General features: G+C 39.5%; 1 protein-coding gene and 1 pseudogene across 1 annotated transcript; one reads left to right on the plus strand and one right to left on the minus strand.

Moving 5' to 3' along the window:
• Positions 1-3,182: 3,182 nt before the first annotated feature.
• LOC117020605 (vascular non-inflammatory molecule 2-like) lies at positions 3,183-16,136 on the minus strand. Its single transcript, XM_033103214.1, has 9 exons — positions 15,985-16,136; positions 15,743-15,797; positions 15,203-15,434; positions 14,951-15,081; positions 12,672-12,864; positions 10,434-10,722; positions 8,788-9,161; positions 7,722-7,892; positions 3,183-3,810 (listed from the first exon to the last, which is right to left on the minus strand). Exons 3-9 carry the CDS (start codon positions 15,413-15,415, stop codon positions 3,622-3,624), a joined length of 1,560 nt encoding a protein of 519 aa, XP_032959105.1. The 5' UTR covers positions 15,416-15,434; positions 15,743-15,797; positions 15,985-16,136; the 3' UTR covers positions 3,183-3,621.
• A 3,145-nt stretch (positions 16,137-19,281) lies between these two features.
• LOC117020698 (splicing regulator RBM11-like) lies at positions 19,282-20,276 on the plus strand (annotated as a pseudogene).
• The last annotated feature ends 87 nt before the right edge of the window (positions 20,277-20,363 follow it).

The raw sequence follows: 20,363 nt of genomic DNA on the forward strand, positions 1-20,363 counted from the left end.
TGCACTCCTGGCTCTGTCCCCACACTCCACCCCTACAGGGTCTCGCCTCACAATTTACATGACAAGTGTCTTCCGCTAGGGGCACTACACGAGGAGCCTGGAGGTGAATGCAATATCCTGGACACAGCCTGGCTCTCTGGACATAGCCAGCATTTCTCAGGGCACCACCAGTCCTTCTAGGCACAGCCAGACTTCCGGGGCTTCTTAGGGTACCACCAGTCTCCCCAGGCACAGCCAGGGCCTCTCAGGGCACTGCCATTTTCTGTAGGCACAGCCAGACTTCCTGGACACAGCCAGGGCCTCTCAGGGCACTGCCACTCTCTCTGGGCACAGCCAGACTTCCTGGGCACAGCCAGGATTTCTCAGGGTACCACCAGTCCTTCTGGGCACAGCCAGACTTCCTGGGATCAGTCAGGGTTCTCAGGGCACTGCCACCCTCTGGGCACAGCCAGACCCCCTGGACACAGCCCGGGCCTTTCAGGGCACTGCCACTCTCTCTGGGCACAGTCAGACTTCCTGGCCTTCTTAGGGTACCACCAGTCTCCCCAGGCACAGCCAGGTCTCTCAGGGCACCGCCAGTCTTTCTGGGCATAGCCAGTCTTCCTGGGCACGGCCAGGGTTTCTCAGGGCACCACCAGTCATTCTGGACACAGTCAAGGTTCTCATATATTCTCGACGGTGGCCGGTTGAGATACAAAAGTAAACATCTGCCAGTTCCACTACATGGTGGTACGTTCCCAAGCAAACAGTCAAGCGGTCCATTAAATTAGGGATGGAGCCCATTCCCCATAGTCCACAGTCATTCGCCAGGGCTGTGCGTTAGCCTCACAATGTGTGCCCTCTCCACAGGGCAAGGGCTCCAAGTCCTCCCCAAACTGGGGGTGAGGGCCTCAGCAAGCACTTCCCAGCCCACAGGGCCGCAAAGACCTTCGCTTTCTCTGGCCTATGCTGGTTGGGGAACCATCCATGTCTTCCCACCCCTCCACGGGGGTCCAGCTCTTGGGCAGCTGCTCCTCCTGGTCTTTCTGAGACTGAGCTTTCATACGTATAAACTGTTCCATTATCTTTTGGAGAGTTTCAGCCAACACCGAACCCTCCTTGCTGCGCCATGTGTCATGCAGGGTGTCAGGTGGGATTTCTGGTCCCACTCCCCACATAAGAACACAGGATATGGTTAGGTCAAAAAGGAACACCCACAGCCATAGGTAGGGGAGTCATACCACTGTATTCTGGCTGGCGGCTGGGTTGGAGACACAGGAAACAGGAGCCACACGACCTGCAACCTGCCATCCGCTTCTCTGTCAATCAACCAACCCAACTTGCTAACTGCAATCAGCCATGATAACTGCAATCTGCACTTGCTAGCTCAGGCACCATCTTCTTGCTAGCCCCCATCTGTAGCCACAGCAATTATATTAGTGGCCAATGGCTCACTGATTACAGCTGATGGCCAACTAGCCACAGCTGATGGCCATCCAATCACAGTTGATGGCCATTTACCACCTGAGCCAGCACCTTTCCATGTGAGCCCGAGAGCCTGGAAATTGCACTCCTGGCTCTGTCCCCACAGTGGGTATTGCTTTGTGAGGGGTATAATGTCTAACTATTATATTGTTTTGTACACCTGAAATTGAAAAAAAAAAAAAAAGAAAAGGAATGCATAGACCGATGTTCCAGGACCTAGTACCTGGAACACAATATGAAGTCAATAAATGCTATCTGGATGGAAGAACAAAGGTTAGAGAGTGAGCGTTGAGAGAAACCCGAAGGTCTGGCTTTATAATACAGGGGCTGTAATTGAGGAAGTTGTAATAGAGCATTTCATTAAAAAAAAAAGAGGAAAGCTTGGTGAAAGCCAAATAAATGAAAACCAGAGGCTTATTTATTCCCTCCAAAACCACAGGAAAATTTAAAGGTGAGACAGAAAAATGGTTATCAAAGAAACTGGATTCTGACATCACACTCTTCAGAAACTAAAGAGCTACTTCTTTAGGTGCATTTCCCTAAATCAAAGCCAAATCAAACTATGCTTGAGTTGTATGGTAAAATAAAATATGTGTGTGTGAAAAACACTGAGGAGATAAGGGTTAAAAAGTTGTGATGGGAGAAATTTTACAATTGAGTTAAGTACTCTTCCTTTACCTTGGGACTTGGTGCTGTTTTATTGTTTTTGGTTTTGTTTTTAAATGAATTGAAGCACAGCTGATAGCCCAAAATGTGAATCAGGGGGAAAACCGTTCCTTAGAATCTGTGAGGAGCTCCTTGTTTATATCTTTCTCAAACCAGTGGGGGTAGGGTCAGCTGTTGACTTCAAGACAAGAGTTTAACTTTTTGCAGTAAAATATCATTGCACAATATACATAGCAATACCATTGCATAATGCCTAACTTTCTCAAGCAGAAACCTGGCAAATTTGAAATGTTCCATATTTCAAGAAAAAAGAACATATCATTTTGAGGGTTATGTGATTTGAAACACACACACACACACACACACACACACACACACACTCACCACCACTTTAAAATGACCATCTTGTCCCAATGTTGAACACAGGCAACATATAAACCTTTCTCAAAATTAAACACAAAATGTGGCTTAACCTCCATTTCCTTTCTCTTAATGGCAACCACTTCATTATAAAAGGAGTCTTAAGTTTTCTACTGCATTTTAATAGAATATTCAAATTGAATCTGTAAGGAGTAGATATACAACAATATATAAAAACAAAACATAAATGCCTCAATTTTGATATTTTGATGTGAAAGTTCTCGACTTAACATAATTTTGGAGATATAAAATCTGACCAAAAAATCTGAAAATTTATTTCCTTAATTTTAAGATAATTTGTACTAAACGATCAGTAACAAATATATTTTAAGTAACATATGATATATATTTTTTGAAAAAAATAGACTGCCCAATGTTGAAAATAGTGTTACAATTAACAGTCATGGCTTTTGTGTTACGGGATTTGGGCCTGTTAAATTATATCACAGCCTTCAGGTGAGGTATTTTGGTGCTATGAATGCTCTGGGCCAGGTCTCCTTTAATATGAACCTGGACTAACTGTCATCTCTTCTAGAACATCTCACAATAACTTTCATTGTGAAGATAAACTGCAATATTACTATCTGATTAGAGAGCAAATTTCCCCCTAATCATTAACATAGGAAAATAGATGAACTCAAATTATCTTTAATGTCAAATGGAATTCAGTCATAAACCCCTCAATTCCCATCATTACCGCTCTCTTCAAAGGACACAACTGTGTTTACAATGGCCCGAAAGCACTTTACTTTGTTCCCTCTCACACACAAGCACACACAAGGTCACAGAGTAAATAAAGCTAGAGCTAAGATTTGATTGTCATTTATCTGACCCAAACACCCATGCTCTTTCCATGATCCCACACAGCAACATTTCAGAGTAGCCAAAAAAGGAGGCAACATGACCATAATACTTAAAAATAATTCTTGATGTGCAAAACACATATTTAGAAATCGTTGTCCTATACTACTGAGATAGCCCTTCAAAGTTTCTTAGTAAACTTGGGAACCTGATAAACACATTTAGCAAATAAAATATATGCTGCAAAAATGAATGTGATAAAGAGATATCCTACACCATCATAATATTTTGCAAAGTTATCATTAATAAAGTGGACATTAGCAGGTAAGTTGTTGCCAAATTGCTGGTACTTCCTGAGATGGAATGTGAGTCCTTAGTATACCATCTCCCAAAGAGAGACACTGTTAGGATAGGCTCGGATAATCCATTCTTGTTTACCAAACGCCCATCGTTTAGTACCTAAAGAAAAGTGGGAAAATATAGTCAGCTCGATTAAAATACGCATTGCAAGTAGAATAATATTTTTGAAACAATCCTATATGTCATGGTTGATCAAGTAGTTCCAGCTTGATGGGGTGGGGTGACTGGGAACAGGAAGCACAGGCAGGGTACAACCATTTTATTAGGTTGGTGCAAAAGTAACTGTGGTTTAAAAGGTTAAAACTAACTGCAAAAACCGCAATTACTTTTGCACCAACCTAATATATGTAATGGAGAGTACAACCACTCTAAAAAGGCACAATATTTGAATTTCAAGGATCAACTATAACCCTTCATGAAAAGTCAAAAATCAGCTGCAGCAAAGATTTTAGTCCAATTATGAGCAAGATAATCAGGAGCTAGAGGAGTAAAATCACACCCTCCCCTCAAGAAGCTTAAAAATTAAAGGTGAATGTCCCACAATTTCTTTATCCAATTGTCTGTTGATGGACATTTTGGTTTTGCCATAAAAAAGAATGAAATCATTTGCAACAACATGGATGGACCTAGAGGACATTATGCTAGATAAAATAAGTCAGACTGAGAAAGACAAATACCATATGATCTCACTTACATGTGGAATCTAAAGAACAGAATAAACGAGCAAACAAAACAGAGATAGACTCATAGATACAGAGAAAAAAACTGATGGTTACCAGATGGGAGGGGATTTGGGGGATGGGGGAAAAGGTGAAGGGGTTAGAAAGTACAAATTGGTAGTCACAAAATAGTCACGGGGATGTGAAATACAGTATGGGGAATGTAACCAATAATGTTGTAAAGATATGGGAGCCAGATGGGTCCTGGACTTATCGAGGGGGTCACTTCATAGATTATATAAATGCCTAAGCAATGCTCTATACACCTGAAACTAATATAAAATAATACTGAATGTCAACTATAATTTGATATATAATATATATATTATATAATCACAGGATATAATATATAGTCACAGGATATAAAGTATAGGAAATATACAATGGTATTGTAATAGCTATGTACAATGTCAGAGGGGTAGTAGACAGGAGGGGTTATTTCTTTGTGAGGGGTGTAAATGTCTAATCGCTATGTTGTTTCTGTACCCCTGAAAGTAATCAAAAAATAATAATAAACGTTAAAGGTGAAACTGAGCAGATCCTAAGCATAGCATACAGGGAGAAATCAGTATATTAGAGAGGGAAACCGATAAAATGCTTAGGAGGTCTGAGAAGAAGAAGCTGGACTCATCTGCTCCACAGAGTAGGACACAACCTGCCACAAGGAGCAGTTAATGGAATTTCTCTCTGGGACTGATAACAGAAGACGTGTTGGGGAGTGGAAATCAAAGAAGCAAAGTCTCCTTCTGAGACAGAAGTGCGTGTGACAGGTCTAGGCGATGTGCTGTCTCACTCCAGTTGGTTAGAACCAGTGGTATGCTGCAGCTAGTGGTGCATCAGCTTGCCAGGACAGACTGTTAAAATCCTGGGAACTTTTAACAGCTGGTTGGTAAACACAGTCATTCTTGGAATTGATCATGGTCGGAACATTTACACCATGAAAACTAGCAAACGCCACAAATCAGGGCTTTTTCTTTTCTTCCTCGGAGCGTGGGTTGTTTAAATTGATAGCACACCACTGTCTAGAGCTGAAGATCAGTGAAGAGGAAAATAAGCCATAAAAGAGGAAGGCAGCGATCAGTTTGTAAGAGCCATGAATGACCAGATGTATCCTGAGTCACACAGGCCTCTTCATAAGGGAGTAACGTGTGCAAACTGATGGGACAAGATTAGGAAGAAACACAAACAGACACTAGAACAGGAATAAAAGAAAATGAATCCATTAGTTGTGGAAAGGACCATTTTGATGGAAAAAAAATTAAAAATTGAGAAACCAGATACTTTATAACTGGAAAAAGAAAATAACTAACTATCTTAGAAGATAATTTCCGTGGTGATCACATACACGTAAAGACACAGGTCACTAACGAGTTGTCAAACACATCACAACCTGCTGGTAATTAAATGAATAATAGCAAGTATTAAATGTTCACTGTGTTTATTAAGTGTTCATTGTTTATAAATTATTCCTTATTTATTAAATTGTTCATTAAAGGAACAAAAATAAAATATCAGAGCTGTATTTCAAATTGGGTGAAAGTATAAAACAAGTTAAACACAGATATTTTATTTTCTAGTGACTTTTCATCAGTATAGTAAAATTTTGTCTATTTGGACCTTTTTGGGATTAATTGTTGTAGATCAGTGATTGTCTCTCAGGTTCTAGCTAGAACTTAGTATTTTTACTGGTTTCTTGGTAGACATTTTCCAAAAATAAGTTATACAGTTTACTAGCCCTCTCAGCAGTATATACTAATATAATTTGACCTATTTTATTATCCCTTAAACTGGTACTTCTTACCCATCAAAATCACCTGTGGAACTCTGAAAAAGTATAGGTCCCACCTTTTCGAGATTCTGATTTACTAGATCTGGAATAAGACTTGACTTCTTTCTCCTCCAGCCCATCTGCACATTGAACTATACTTACATGATGTTCAAAACATGTGGCCTATTTCTGGCAAGCTTTTCCTCCCAGTTGTTAATGAACTTGGTTAACCAGGTAAAGCTTTTGTAGTAAGTACTTAAAAATACATCCTGATATTTGTATAATGCTTCACTGTTCACAAAGTACTTTCACATGCCTTATTGTATCTGATGTTCACCTAATCAGCGAGGAAGATATTCTCTCCCTTTCACAAGAGGTTAAGATATTCTCTCCCTTTCACAAGAGGTTAACCGACTTGCACAAGGTTACATAATTACTTACTGTGTTTCCCCGAAAATAAGACCTCGCCGGACCATCAGCTCTAACGCCTCTTTTGGAGCAAAAATTAATATAAGACCCAGTCTTATTTTACTATAATATAAGACAGGTCTTATAATATAATACAATACAATACAATACAATACAATATAATACAATATAATACCGGGTTTTATATTAATTTTTGCTCCAAAAGACGCATTAGAGCTGATTGTCCAGCTAGATCTTATTTTCAGGGAAACACGGTAGTAGATATAAACCTACAGTCTGAATTCTAATTTGAGACCAGCTTAATTTGTGAATTATTTGGTTATAGCCATTATAATTTGTGAAATAAATATTTGATTTTCAGTTTGTTTCCACATGTGACAAAAGGAAATTAAAAATCTATAAACAAACATTTTTCAATGAATGGTGCCTTGGCTTCATAAGTTCTAGGTATCTTATCGTATTACTTGAATGAAGTGCCATCACTTTGCAGTAAGTGGCTGTAAATTGGAAAAATGGCCAAGAAATTTCCTCTTTTATCCATGCCCTTTTGCAATGTGATTTTATAGCTCTTCCCACTGAAAGGTCTGCATCATTTATTTTTCTAACCCTTGAATCTACATTGGTCATGTGACTTGCTGTGGTTGATGAGATATTTGCAAATATGGTGCAAGAAGAGACTTGAAAAGTCTCACTGTGGTTTTCCCTGTTGATGCTCTTGGACTCCTTCAACTAACACGTGGACAAGCACAAGATTGCTGGAGGAGGAGAGACCTCAAGGGCAGAGTGTCCCCAGTCATCCCAGCTGTCCCAGGCAAGGCCATCACAAACCAGCCAGCCTCTGCCACCGGCTAGTGGCAGAGGCACAAATGAGCCCTGCCAAGATCAACTAAGCCTGTACCAAACCAGAAGAACAGCCTAGCTACGTCAAGTTCACATTGTCAGCCACAAAATAAGGGCTAAAAAAATGGTTATGTCTAAAGCCATTAAGGTTTGAGGAGGTTTGTTACACAGTAAAAGTTGATAGAGTTGCCATAGCCTATTTTACTTAGCTTCAGAGAACAGATAAAATGAAAATATTCTTAAAATCCTCCTACCGCAAATTTTCCAGGTGACAGTTGAATTCTATTAAGTAGCACTTCAGGAAAAACATACTCCGTTCCAAATGTGCCACTTAGGGAGAATACGTCAAATCTTGTCAAAGCAGTTTCTACTGGCTGTCCACAAGTTATCAAATTAGTTGTTTTGCATTTCAGCATTGTGCATACCTGTATGGAACAGATGCAGATAAAATGCAATGCCTTATATCTAAGTTACTAGTACTAGAATTGTTGACTCATTTTAGAACCATAGCAAAGCAAGTATTTTCTCCATTTGATAAAGGGATTTGGATCATGTTTCTTTAAATTACCTGCTTTAAATTATGGCAAATGATTTGAGAACCAGCCCCACTTCCTGGGTAACAAATGGATTAAAAGAAAGAATTCAGTTTAAGTTAGACTTAAACCATTAGTTAGGCTTGTCAGATGATTAGTTGGCAAAAGAGAATAGAGGTCTTTTGGCAACAGTAGTACTGAAGCTAAAATGATGATTACAATTTTGTCCATCTGTTTTTCCCATATCCTTTTCTCTAGGAGAAGGCAGTGGGGCACAGAGTATAAGAAAATACAAATGCATAGCCAACACTATATTAAAAGTTTACATTTTAAATATTTGTCATTGGGAGAGAATAAAATGACCAGGACATCTGATTACAAGAGAAATTAAGATAAAAGTGGTATCTCTACTCATTGTTGGTTTTAAAAGTTAAAACAAGACTGTTTATATTCAAATGCATCAGCAAAGCTACTTAAGGAAGCCTTATTGAAGTTTATTGTAATATGTAAAAATAGTTCATTAGTCAAATAGGAAATAATCATGGTCAGGGAAATAATTTTTTTTTAAAGGTGCTTAAAGCAAGCATCAGGTTATACTTAACTCCAATTGCAAATATCATACGATTACTCCCAACGTGTGTGTGTGTGTGTGTGTGTGTGTGTGTAGTATTAGCAATGCATGGAGTCATGCCGAGAAAAAGCACTTGGCTTCTTGGGACAAATATGAAAAGTTAATCCTGGAATGTAATGACACTTAAACGCTTCCTTTCACTTGAGCCGAGCTTACCTGCCAGTACTCCCTTCTCCTTCGGCCGTGAAGTCCTGTAAAAGCTCCTAGCACATACACTTCATTCTCTTCTTTTTTTAACATTCTATAGCTTAAATGACAGCAGAGATCTTTTTGACAGACTGTAAGGTTTCCAGACTTTTCAAAAAGTTCTGTGAAGTTGAACATATCCTTGGAAATAAATCCCCTGAAAGTATTTTTCTGTACTGGGAATGGTTTGATGGCTGTGGCGTAGGCACTCCAATTCACGGCTATTGGGTAGGCAGAAGAGTTTCGAGGATGGGAATCCACTTCTGAAAGGAGGATCTTTCCCAATCCTGTTTTCATATCATAATGGTACACTTTGGGAGAGTGTGGTGCATAAATTCCACTGCCTGTGAATGGAAAACAAGTCTTTTAAAAAACAAAACCAACACTGCCAGTTTCCCCATCAGAATTGAGCAAGTGGTCATGTCACCATAGTTATAATGAGAGCACACAGGCTTTGAGTTACACTGAACACCTAAGTACTTCTAGTCTCATTTGGATGAAATTAAAACAGATGTTTCATGGTCTCATGCCAAATAACTTTGAATATAATAATCTATTAGCTTTATGGGAAACTAAACCAAATATAAAACCTATGTACTTGGCAGTTACTGAAAAGTAGGGAAAGATAATGCAAAATTCTGTCCTGTTCCCCACTGTCATGGTTTTCAAATGTGCTCCAAAATTGTTCAAAACACCTTTCTCCACTGGGTAGATCTACTTCCCTTCCCTCTGAGTGCAGGCTGGACTTTGTGACTAACTTTTAATGAACAGAACGTGCTAGAAGTAATAGCGTGTGACTAGTCATAAAGGGCATTGCAGCTCTCCCTCTCCACTCCCGGCCCCTCCCCTCCCCTCCCCTCTTCTCCACTCTCCTCCTCTTCCATTCCTCTCTCACGACTTGTTCTGGAGATAGTCAGCTGCCATGTCATGAAGGATACAGCACACAGCCCTGTGGAGAGGCCCAAGTGGCAAGAAATGAAGGTCTCCTGCCAACAATCACTGAGGAACTAAGGGATCCTGTTAATAAACATGTGAGGCAGCTCTTCTGGAAGCAGTCTGCCTGCCCATCATGACTCCCTATGACTGCTGGCCCAGAGAACAGCGTAATGTACCCTGAAGCGACAGTCTGAGCCAGGACCACGCAGCAAAGCCAGTCCCAAATTCTTGACCAACAGAAAATGTGAGATAATAAATGTTTATTGTTTTAAGCCACTTTTACTTTTCACTTTTAGGGTAATTTGTTACAAAACTACACGTTAATAATACATTCATTTGCCCTTTGCCAATGTTCGAGTAAATCTCGTTTCGTTTCTTGCTTTGCCATTTACTAGCTGGCAAGTTACTTGCATTCGCTGTGCCTCAGTTTTCCAAACTATAAAAGTGGCGTGATAAGACTCATCTAACAGAGTTGTGAGGATAAATGAAATAACACACATAAAGGTCTTAATACCATCATAGCTGTTAGTCAGTCACTAGCCTTTCTTTTTTTGTGAAAGCATGACAAAACATGATTAGTGCCAACAGAGAAGCAAAAAATTAGGACAGGTCATATGTGAGGCATTACTTTCTCTGCATTTAGAAACATAATCTGCGAACCTCATCTGATCATGAATTACCTGTCATATTTAGGTGGACATGATGGATATTGGCCACAAGAAGATTAACTCCCATGCCCATAGCCCAGGCTGAGTGGAATTCAATAGCTGTCAAAAGAGGCAAAACATTCATCCAAGCTGTGGGAAACACTATGGTGTCCACGTGGAAATCCTCCACCAGGGTCACAGCAGGATCGTGGAAGAGTATATCAAAGCACGTGAACATGCCAAACCTTCCAAAGGGGGTGTCGAAAGTCACCAACTCTGGCTTTTCAGGGACATCAAACTGAGGCTCAGAATAGAGGTGGTACTATAACAAATGCAAAAGATAAAACCGGAAAAGGCTTGTTTATTGAAGAAGTGACTTGTAGAAACCCTCCAAAGTTAGTAACAGATTTGGCTATGGTCAACAGCAGCAAATCTACAGGAAGTGAATGACTCTGGAGATTGGAAGTAAAATTCCAAGGAAAACATGGAGAAAAAAATCATTCATATTCTCTCTCTCCCTCCCTCCCTCTCCCTCATTCCCTCCTTTTCTCTCTTTCTATCTCTGTCCTTACTTCCCCAATCCCCTCTTCTCAATTAGGAGCCAAATACCTTCCTATAAATTCCAAAAGACTAAAGAGCTTTTGTGAAAGCTGAAGAAGCTTTTTTATGTTTCCAGGATTCAAAGAACAATGTGTATTAATCTACTTTGAATCCCTGATGTCTAGAAATATAATAGATGCACAATAAACATCTGTTAAGTGGATGAGGGATGCCACTTCCATCTTTACAATGTCCCATCCAAAACAATTCCGGAGACTCTTATCCAGCTTTCAAAATTGCTGTTGAAAATGAATATTGTACTTAATTTTCCCTGATTCCTTCCAAGTAAACTTGAAAAACTAACCAAATGTGTCAACAGTTTAAGACAATGGTCTGCAAAGTAGGGAACAGCAAGTATTGGGAACAAGACTATTAAAATTTAGCTCTACATTTATTTTCTATCTAAAACATAAAAATGGATTCTTACTAGTAGTTTAAGAATTGGATGACAAAGGTACTCTTAATAGGTCCATATGTTAGAACTCGTGGGTCATGAGTGGTCTTTGAGGGGACAGTGAAAGCCCTGAAATTTAGAGTAACCACAGGTTCCCCCGCTAGCTTGTCACATTCAGTGCACTGCACCATCCTGCAGTTCACTGGGTCCTGGTTAAGTTGCTTGACCAAGGATGTTATCAGCTTAACTAAATTAGCACTTAAAAATGGAAGAATAGCTTAAAGCCATTCTTGCAAAGAAGTATGTTAAAAAAGGGTACTAATAATGCAAAGTTTAGAAAACAATAAAATGGAAGCATGGACATTTTTATTCCTAGTATGAGACACAGATTTAAAGAGAACATGAAAATTTAATTATGTATGAAAAGAAGTTGTCAAAATGTACCAAGTTATAAAGAAAACTTTAAAAGTTATGTTTTACTAATGAATGCAAAACTAAATATACATTTATTGAGCACTCAAGGTATTCTTTTTTTCCAACATATGATCAAAAACATTGGAAAACCACTGGTTTAATGTCATGCTTCTTGATTGATATTTATATTTTAACTGGAACTTCTGGCAGGTAATTTCTCCACTCAAAAGACTGTGAGGCTACAATTTTAAGATGTTTAGAATAAAAAGGGGGGAGGAACAGAGACAGTCACACTGACAGGCACATAACGTATCCACTTAAAAATCCAGGCTCTCTTCCTACTCACTTGGTATAAAATTATGGCTTACGGTCATTTTGCTCTTTCAATTCAGAGTTTAAAGTAAAAATGTTATGATCTGACCTTAAATCTATAGGAGGGTAATTAAATTAACTGGTGTGGAAAATAAAGAGAAAGATCATTTTTGTGGTCTGATAGAAAACAGGGAAATTAACTTCTGTGAAACTGATTCATACCATTTGGGAACATTTTGTATCATTTCAATATTAAATGGTATCTAGATTATAGTCACCTTAGTAACTTTTGTATCAATATTAAAATTACTTGTTTAACATATACCAAAAAAAATCTCAATCTTAGACTATTGCAACATCTTCTTAATAGGTCTTTGCCTACACTTTTTTTTCCAGATTAGTGTTTTCTTAAATGTCATTTTCTTTATTTCTCACTTTTTAAAAAAATATCTAGTAACACTGTAGTATATAGGAATGAAGCTCAAACTCCCAAACCCAGCATTAAGCACTCTCCTAACAGGTACCATTGTACATCCCACCCCTCCTCTTACCTTATGGTACCGTGCCACCAGTTTTCCCTTTTTATTATATACCACGTTGGTATTGTATTGATAATAGCCATTAGCAGGACACGTGGAGTCAGAGGAATTACATGGCTTTTTGTCCCCAATATTTGCCAAGACATAGATAGAGTTGTTCTTGGCCAGGCAGCTGAGTCTTGCTTGTATTGGTGTGTGACCAAATCTAAATCCAATTTTAATTAAGACATTTCAATAAGTCAAATGGAGAAAGACAAATAATGTATGATATCATTTACGTGTGGAATCTAAAAAAAACAGACCAATAGAAACACAGAGCAGAATGGTGGTTAACAGGGGCTAGGGGTTGGGGACATTGGGAACGGTTGTTTAAAGGTACATTAGATAAAGAAGTCCTGGAGATCCAAAGCGCATCAGAGGGATTAATCAACAATACTGTATTAAAATAAACCTCAAAGTTTCCCCTCTAAATATTGCTCCATAGCTCAGTTCCCTCTTATAGGAAAACTCCTAGGAAGAGCTGCTATTTTGCTGTTCCCAGCTTCTCCTCTCTTTTACAGCTCTCAGATCAGCTTTCATTTCTATCATCCCCCCCAACAACTCTTACTGCCAATGATGAGCCACATCTTACTTGGTCTCCTCCTACTTACCTGTAGCCGTTGACACGGTTAATTACATCCTCTTCTGGAAACACTTCACCTTGCTCACTGGACCCCACTCTCTCATTCTCCTACTCTCTGGCTCCTCTTCTCATTCTCCTTTGCTGGTTCCTCCTCAACTCTCCCGAATCTAAACACTGGAACGTCCCAGTTCTCAAGCCTTAGATCCCTTCTTTTCTTTAACTCACTCCATAGGCCAACCCATCATAGTGTGAAAACCCTCTAAATGCCGACTCCTGATTTTTTATCTCCAGCCCTGACCGTGTCCTTTCGTGCCAGACTCGTATATGTAACTGCCAGGTTGACATCTCCACTTGGAGGTTTTAAGGGTAGCTCAAACTTAAGATGCACAGAATTGACTTCCTAATTTCCATCCCAGACATACTATTCCTTCAGTGCTCCCTATAAGTGGCAATTCCATGTCTCTAGTTGCTCATGCCAAAAACTTGGGAATCACTATATTGTGTAATGAGGCAAGCCCATTTTCTGTCAAAATGTGTTCCTTCTACTGTAGGGCCATAAAAGAGGCATTTCCTAGCCTTACGGAAGAACCTGTCCCCAAACCTTCACTAGTTTCCATAGCTACTGTGATCTTTGACTCATCCATAAATTTGCAACATACATTGTTTTTAATAGGAAATCCAGAACTCAATCCTACTGTGAGATAAAAAAACAAATGGGTTGTTGCAATTCTAAAAACTTCTATGCAGAAAGACTACCTAGCTATTTGGCCTCTTTTTTGCATACCAGAAAATTTCTCAAAAACATGATGGAGAGCATCAGCTAACAGGAAACATAGGCCTTTTCCTAATTGCCCTTATATAAACCTCAGAAGAATGAGGAGTGCCTTAAAATGTGTGGCATCCATAAACCTCCAGCAAAAGTATGACAGAGGAATGTTTGATAAACTTAATTTGAGGTGAAAGAGTGAGGGGAAGTGTGAGAGGGGTAAGAGAGAGTGAGAGGATTTGAAAGATGAAAAAGAATACGTGTGACAGAGAGACCTTTTCTTGTAAGTTTTGAAATGTACACTCTGTACCTCGATAATCTAGTCAAGTCTTGTTAGGCAGTATGATTTATATATTAAATATACACATATCTATTAAATATTCTATAGTAGGAAGTTTCTGTATTACATTTTTCTGCAGGAAACGTATCTTTATGAGCTTAGGAAAATGCAAAGTTTCAAAGCATAAGATCTTAGGGTTCACTGAAAAGTACAGAGTATGGTCTTCCTACCTGGGAAGCAGATTCTGGAACAGAGACTCTATGGAACTAAAATGTGGTACCTTCAATAGAGACCTTGGAATATTTGCCAAATACAACCCACTATCCACTTCAGAAATTAATTTACTACTTGTATCTATGAAATCCTCTTCTCCTTAGTTTCTAATCCTAATAATAAATACCTTGTTTACATATTTTCTCCAAATGTAATAAAGACATTAAACCAAAGGATCATTTAGTGATATCTAAGTAGAATTTCTTAAATCTAACAAATGACAAGATAAGTATAATAATAACATACACCACGTATATAATCATTTGGGAGTTATCATTTTGCTGTGGTGAATGTGCACCTTTTAAAGAATTATAACACTTTTGTACAAACAACTAGGATAGTTAAAATACCTGTGGGGGTCTTCACATGGAATCCAGGTCGTCTGAGGGTCTGGGATGTCCTCCAGATAAGGGAAAATGGTTTCCCTTGTAAATTTCCATCCATAAAGTGCATCTTCTGGAGTCACAATGATTTGAGCATCCTGTTCAGAATAAGTCAAATCAAAATTACTTCTCCACATGTAATAGAGACACTCCAATACTCCAATCTTCCACAAGCTCTCATGTCTCTCCCTTAAATTATGATTAGAAATAAAAGAATACCTGCTCAGCTGCCTGCTTAATGGCGCTCTCTAGAATATCTAGATTCTTGTTCATAAGGAGCAAGGCATCGTCTTGAGAAACAGGTGTTTCTGTTTTATTTGGCAATATGACTGCATGTTCATATACTGCAGCTATAAATGTATCCAGGGCACTGACATGTAGGGTCATCAGGGTAAAAACTGCCACAGAGGTTTGAAAGGAGAAAGTGCTCATGGCCAAGGTCGAGAGATTTCTGAAAGTAAAAGTAACATGTATGTAGCATTTATAAAGAGCAGGACATTTATATAACATGACTACCAGCTATGGGGCTCGTATTTTATAATCTTATGAATATTATGCCTGACCACTTTCGAGGGGAAAAAATATTGCAGTTCAATGAATACAATCAAAAAGTGTGACAAGAATTGTACATGTACGATTGATAAGATGTGATGTCAAATTTCAAAAATCAAAATTCCTATGTAGTATAATCGTACCCTTTTATTAACAGACAATAGTAACTAAAGAAACTCTCATGTGAAAAATGAAATAACAACATACCTGTTCTATCTCCTTCACAAGGTTATTCTGAGCGTCAACGATACATGAAGATTTCCTGTAAGGTAGGATGGGATGACACTATTTAACAAAAATGGGTGACAGTTTAGTAATGTAATGATTCTGACTGCTTAGTATGATTTAATTGTTAAGACCACAGAATACTACTGTTCAATTAATCAAATGTAGTCTATTTGGGGTACTGTGCTAGAGAACCACTGGAGATGAAATGGGGGACAGAGTACCTGGATCACGCCAAGCAGACGCCCATCAACCATGCGGTGCAAACACAGCAAAGACAACAAGACACGCAGGACGGCAGGAGCTGCTTCCGGCTCTGCCACAGCCTGAAGGACTTCCTGGTCTGGCTTCGCTCCCAGAAATGAAACGGCAATATATGAGCTGAGAAGTGAAAGCAGCCTGGAGAATTACTTACAGCATTTCCTCATAAGCACTTAAAAGATGACACATCAAAATGAAGCAAGAAAAACAGAAAAAACAGACCTTTAAAAAAAAACAAAAAAACATTCTCTTGGTACTGTATGAAAGAAAAAAAGAAAGAAAAATATGATACTGTATCCAAAGAAGTACACAGTGGGGAAAAAAACAATGTTTCTGTCCTTGCCCCCATTGGAGGCTTCCATATGCCTTCAGCAAGACTGTTTGAATCGGTATGTTTGGAAGGAAATGTCTGCTTGAGAAGAACCAGACTGAACTTGAGCAATATTTTGGTGGTCCCAACCAGGTGAGGTGCTCCTCCAGCTCAGGACTTGCAGCCTATACGACTAAAACCAAGAGAAAATCTGAGAGTAATGGCATGTCATGTCCTGGTGTTCCCTGAATGATCTACTGGATGGAAAGGGTTGTGTCACAGGAAGTTGACAGTAGCCCCCAGTCTTTGACTTACAGCAACAGCAATTTCATGTGTTTTAAACTACCCTTCTGCTTTTTGCCCTCAGAAGTTTAGGACTGTGGGATGCTGAGCTACAAAAGACCCTTTGAATTGTTATCATGCTCCCGTACTTGGGGCCCCCACTTCTTCAAAAGCAAAATGGTAACAAGCTCTCTTGTTGATGATTTCACTTGCAGATCTTCAACTTTAGTTCTGGTCTAACTCTGCCAAAAGTTCATTGTGTTCACCCACAGTAACTTGAAAATTCTCGATTGTTGCTATAGACTGAATGTTTGCGTTCCTCCAAAAACTAATTTGTTGAAACCCAATTCCCAGTGTGTCGGTATTAGGAGGTTGGGCCGTTGAAAGGTGATCAGTTCATGAGAGTGGAGCTCTCAAGAAGGGGATTCCTGCCCTTATATATATTTAAAAAAACAACAACAACAACAAAAAAAACAGCCTAGAGAGCTCTCTTGACCTTTCTACCATGTGAGGACACGGTGAGAAGATGGCTATCTATGAGCCATGAAGTGAGTCCTCACCAGACAATGAATCAGCTGGCACCTTGATCTTGAACTTCCCAGCCTCCAGAACCATGAGAAATAAATTCCTGTTGTTTATAAGACACCCAGTCAACGGTATTTCATTATAGCAGCCCAAACTGACAATCTAGTTGGATTCTAAACTTTTGGAAAAGTAAAGACGACTGCCTTCTTTTCAGGACAGATGAAATAACTCCGAAGGAGCTGGATCAAGGTCATTGTTTATTTAGGTAGGCAGTTGTAGAAGCATGCATTTGAAAGGGTATGATACAAAAATAAAGCTGAAATCTCAGGTACTACAGAGGGAAAAGAATAACAAAATCGACTAAAAGTATAAAAGTGTCAAGCTGTGGTACATTTATTGTTTTGTCAAGTGATATGAGGGTATTGACAAAGGAAAGTCCAAACCTAAAGAAAGGCTTACAGAGTTTATTAGAGTCAAAGCTGAGGGCCAGGCCCAGAAGCAAAATCACAAAGGATTAAGAAAATGCTCCAAGGAGTCGCGGTTTTGTAGTTCACTTTATATATTAAAATCAAAGGGCTAGATGGAAGGAAAGTTCCATGAAATCCATTGGTGGTAGATTAAGGAGGCAGGAGAAAGCAAAATGGGGAAATATGTAGGATTGGATAAAAAGTACAAATGAAGAGATGCATACTTTTTTTTTTACATTGGTGGGTGCAGGATAGTTAACATTTAACATACACAGTTTACAGAGTATGCAGGTAAAGGATAACAATGATGAATGTAGGGGTGCTCTTGGTCCAGTTCCAGGTGTTTTTCTCTCTGGAGGTCCGCAGAAGAGATCATTCTGACATTTGAAGTATGTTATCCTAGATGCACAAAAGCAATGGACAGGGCTTTTTCAAGGTAAAGATTAATCTATCACATAGGCCTTAGGACATGACTTCCCATTATAACGTGCTCAGTTAGGAATTTTTATGATCAGAACATCCCTGTGGTTACTTTCAGTTACTGAGTTCGTCGGGCCTACCAGGTAGCCACCTGACTTTGTCAGTTTGCCAGGCAGCCCATTTTTCGCTCCCAAGAGCATCACAATAATTCACCAATAATTCACCTTATTATTTTCAATGAGCAAGGATGTAAAAAAACAACAGCAACAACAACAAAAAAACCCACCACAAAACATGTTTGAGGTCTAACATAGATAACCACTTACCCATCTGTCTAGGTGAAGCCCTCCTCTCCCCTGGATTCTATCTGCTTTCTTCTTTCCAAGGCCTGTGGCTCCTCCAGTCACCCGACTTCCTGTTTTGGTTTATTTTCTGTGTGAACAGCAGCTGGCCAGAGGATTTTGCCTCTTGGGCATCAGGAGAAGGAGAATTTGTTTTATCCTAGCCTGGCAACTCTGACTTCTGGGGTTTTCTTCCAAGCAGTCATAGAGGCTAGGTAACACAGGCCAGGTGGAATTACATGATTTCGACTGAACAACGTCCAAATAGCCAGGAGAAGTAACAGAGCAATGGCAAGTGGCCATTTTCTAGCCCTCAGAGCCTAAGGTGACTCTTTAAGTTCACATATTCTTTCTCTTAAGCACATTATTCTTGTACAGTGACACAAATCCACTCTGGAACTTTCCTCCAGGTGGAGATAACTAAATTCTGTATGGTCCTGCATCTAACTACTGTCAACTTACGTAGCAGGCATTTTTTCTTACTGTAGTTATGAGAGTCATGGTGGTATCAGGTATGGTTAAAGACATGGGTCCTGAAGCCCGAATGCCTGGGTTTGTACCACTTCCTTGCTGGGTGACTGAGTAAGTTATGTGTCCTCTCAGTGCCATAGTTTCCCTCATCTGCAAAATGGTGAAATGTGTCGAGTACGTTTTGCTGTTACTATGATTGTGGGCCTCATGCCCACAAGACTGATGCCCTATAGAGAGAGCAATACCCAGTGCAGCTTCAACCCAGGTCTACGGTGCTATGCCCACCTGTTCTTGGCCACACATTTGTTAAAAGAATGTCAGGGGTCTGCATTCTCTATTTTTCCATTGTTCTGTCTCTTTCATGTTTCTTCTCTTCTATGCCAACCTGCTTTGAAGGGTTTATCCTGAGACGATTAACTTGAAGTGCATTTCTATGAGCTAAACATGATGGATTTCCCTCCAACGGTACCGTACATTCAGAGCTCTCTGCTCAATAGCTCTCGCTCCTTCCTTCATGCATCATTCTATCTTTTTAGAAAAAACGCATATACAAACTTACCGAGAAACTGTATTACTCATCCACCGCTTTTGGGGATGTGAAATGGCACAGCTGCTCTGGAAAACAAGTTGGGCAGTTTCTGAAAAAACTAACCCTTGCCCCACCTCCCTCTGGGTTGGAGCAGGATAGCAGGGAAGTGGGGCAGATCCCAGCGCCTCCTACATACTCTTGTTACCTGTTCTGAAAGAGGACAATAGGACAGTATTTGTGGAGAATTTAGAGGCCCCAGTGCAGGAAGAATTTCTTTATGACGTTACTTCCGTTTCTTATAGACCGCACGATTAACCAATGTGACTATATGCAAAGACAAAGAAGAAAAGCAGAAGTCTTGCATTTGTCTGCTTTGAGCTCCCAGAATCAGAACCATATGCCTGTCATACCGCTGCTAAGTGAAATTCATTCATGTGGAATATTAATGCACACCATCTATTTGGGAGTTCTCCATCTTCTGAATCAACTCCCCAAAGTCTTGAGAGCTACGTTAAGACAAATTCACCAGCTATAGGAATGAAGAAGTTATGGGCACATCTACCTTTCCCATGCAGTTTTTTCCAATTAATATTGCTGCTTTGCCTCAAGACATACATTTTTTTCTTTCAGAAGATGCAGTGGCATGCACATAATCCAATGCTGCAGCTTCCTGACCATGAAACGACAGTGCCACTTCCTAATGAACATCCCTGTCCTCTCACTATTCATGTTTCAGATCTAGAGGCTGGACCTAATTCTTAGGAATGGATTCACCAATAACCAAATGACTTTGATCTTTACCAGCTAAGCAAAAAAGAGGTAAAAGCAAACCAGTAACAGTGCTAGAACAGAAAACAATAGAAGAAATGTATTTAGCCCCAAACTCTGAAAGTGTAAGAAAAGACATTAATATTATGTTCAAGTAACATTTATCTACACTGGTTTTAACTCTCTTAAAGGGAAAAAAAAAACATCAGAATTCATCCGACTGATTCCA

This window comes from Rhinolophus ferrumequinum, chromosome 3 (assembly GCF_004115265.2).
Source record: "Rhinolophus ferrumequinum isolate MPI-CBG mRhiFer1 chromosome 3, mRhiFer1_v1.p, whole genome shotgun sequence".
Classification (NCBI taxonomy): Eukaryota; Metazoa; Chordata; class Mammalia; order Chiroptera; family Rhinolophidae; genus Rhinolophus; species Rhinolophus ferrumequinum.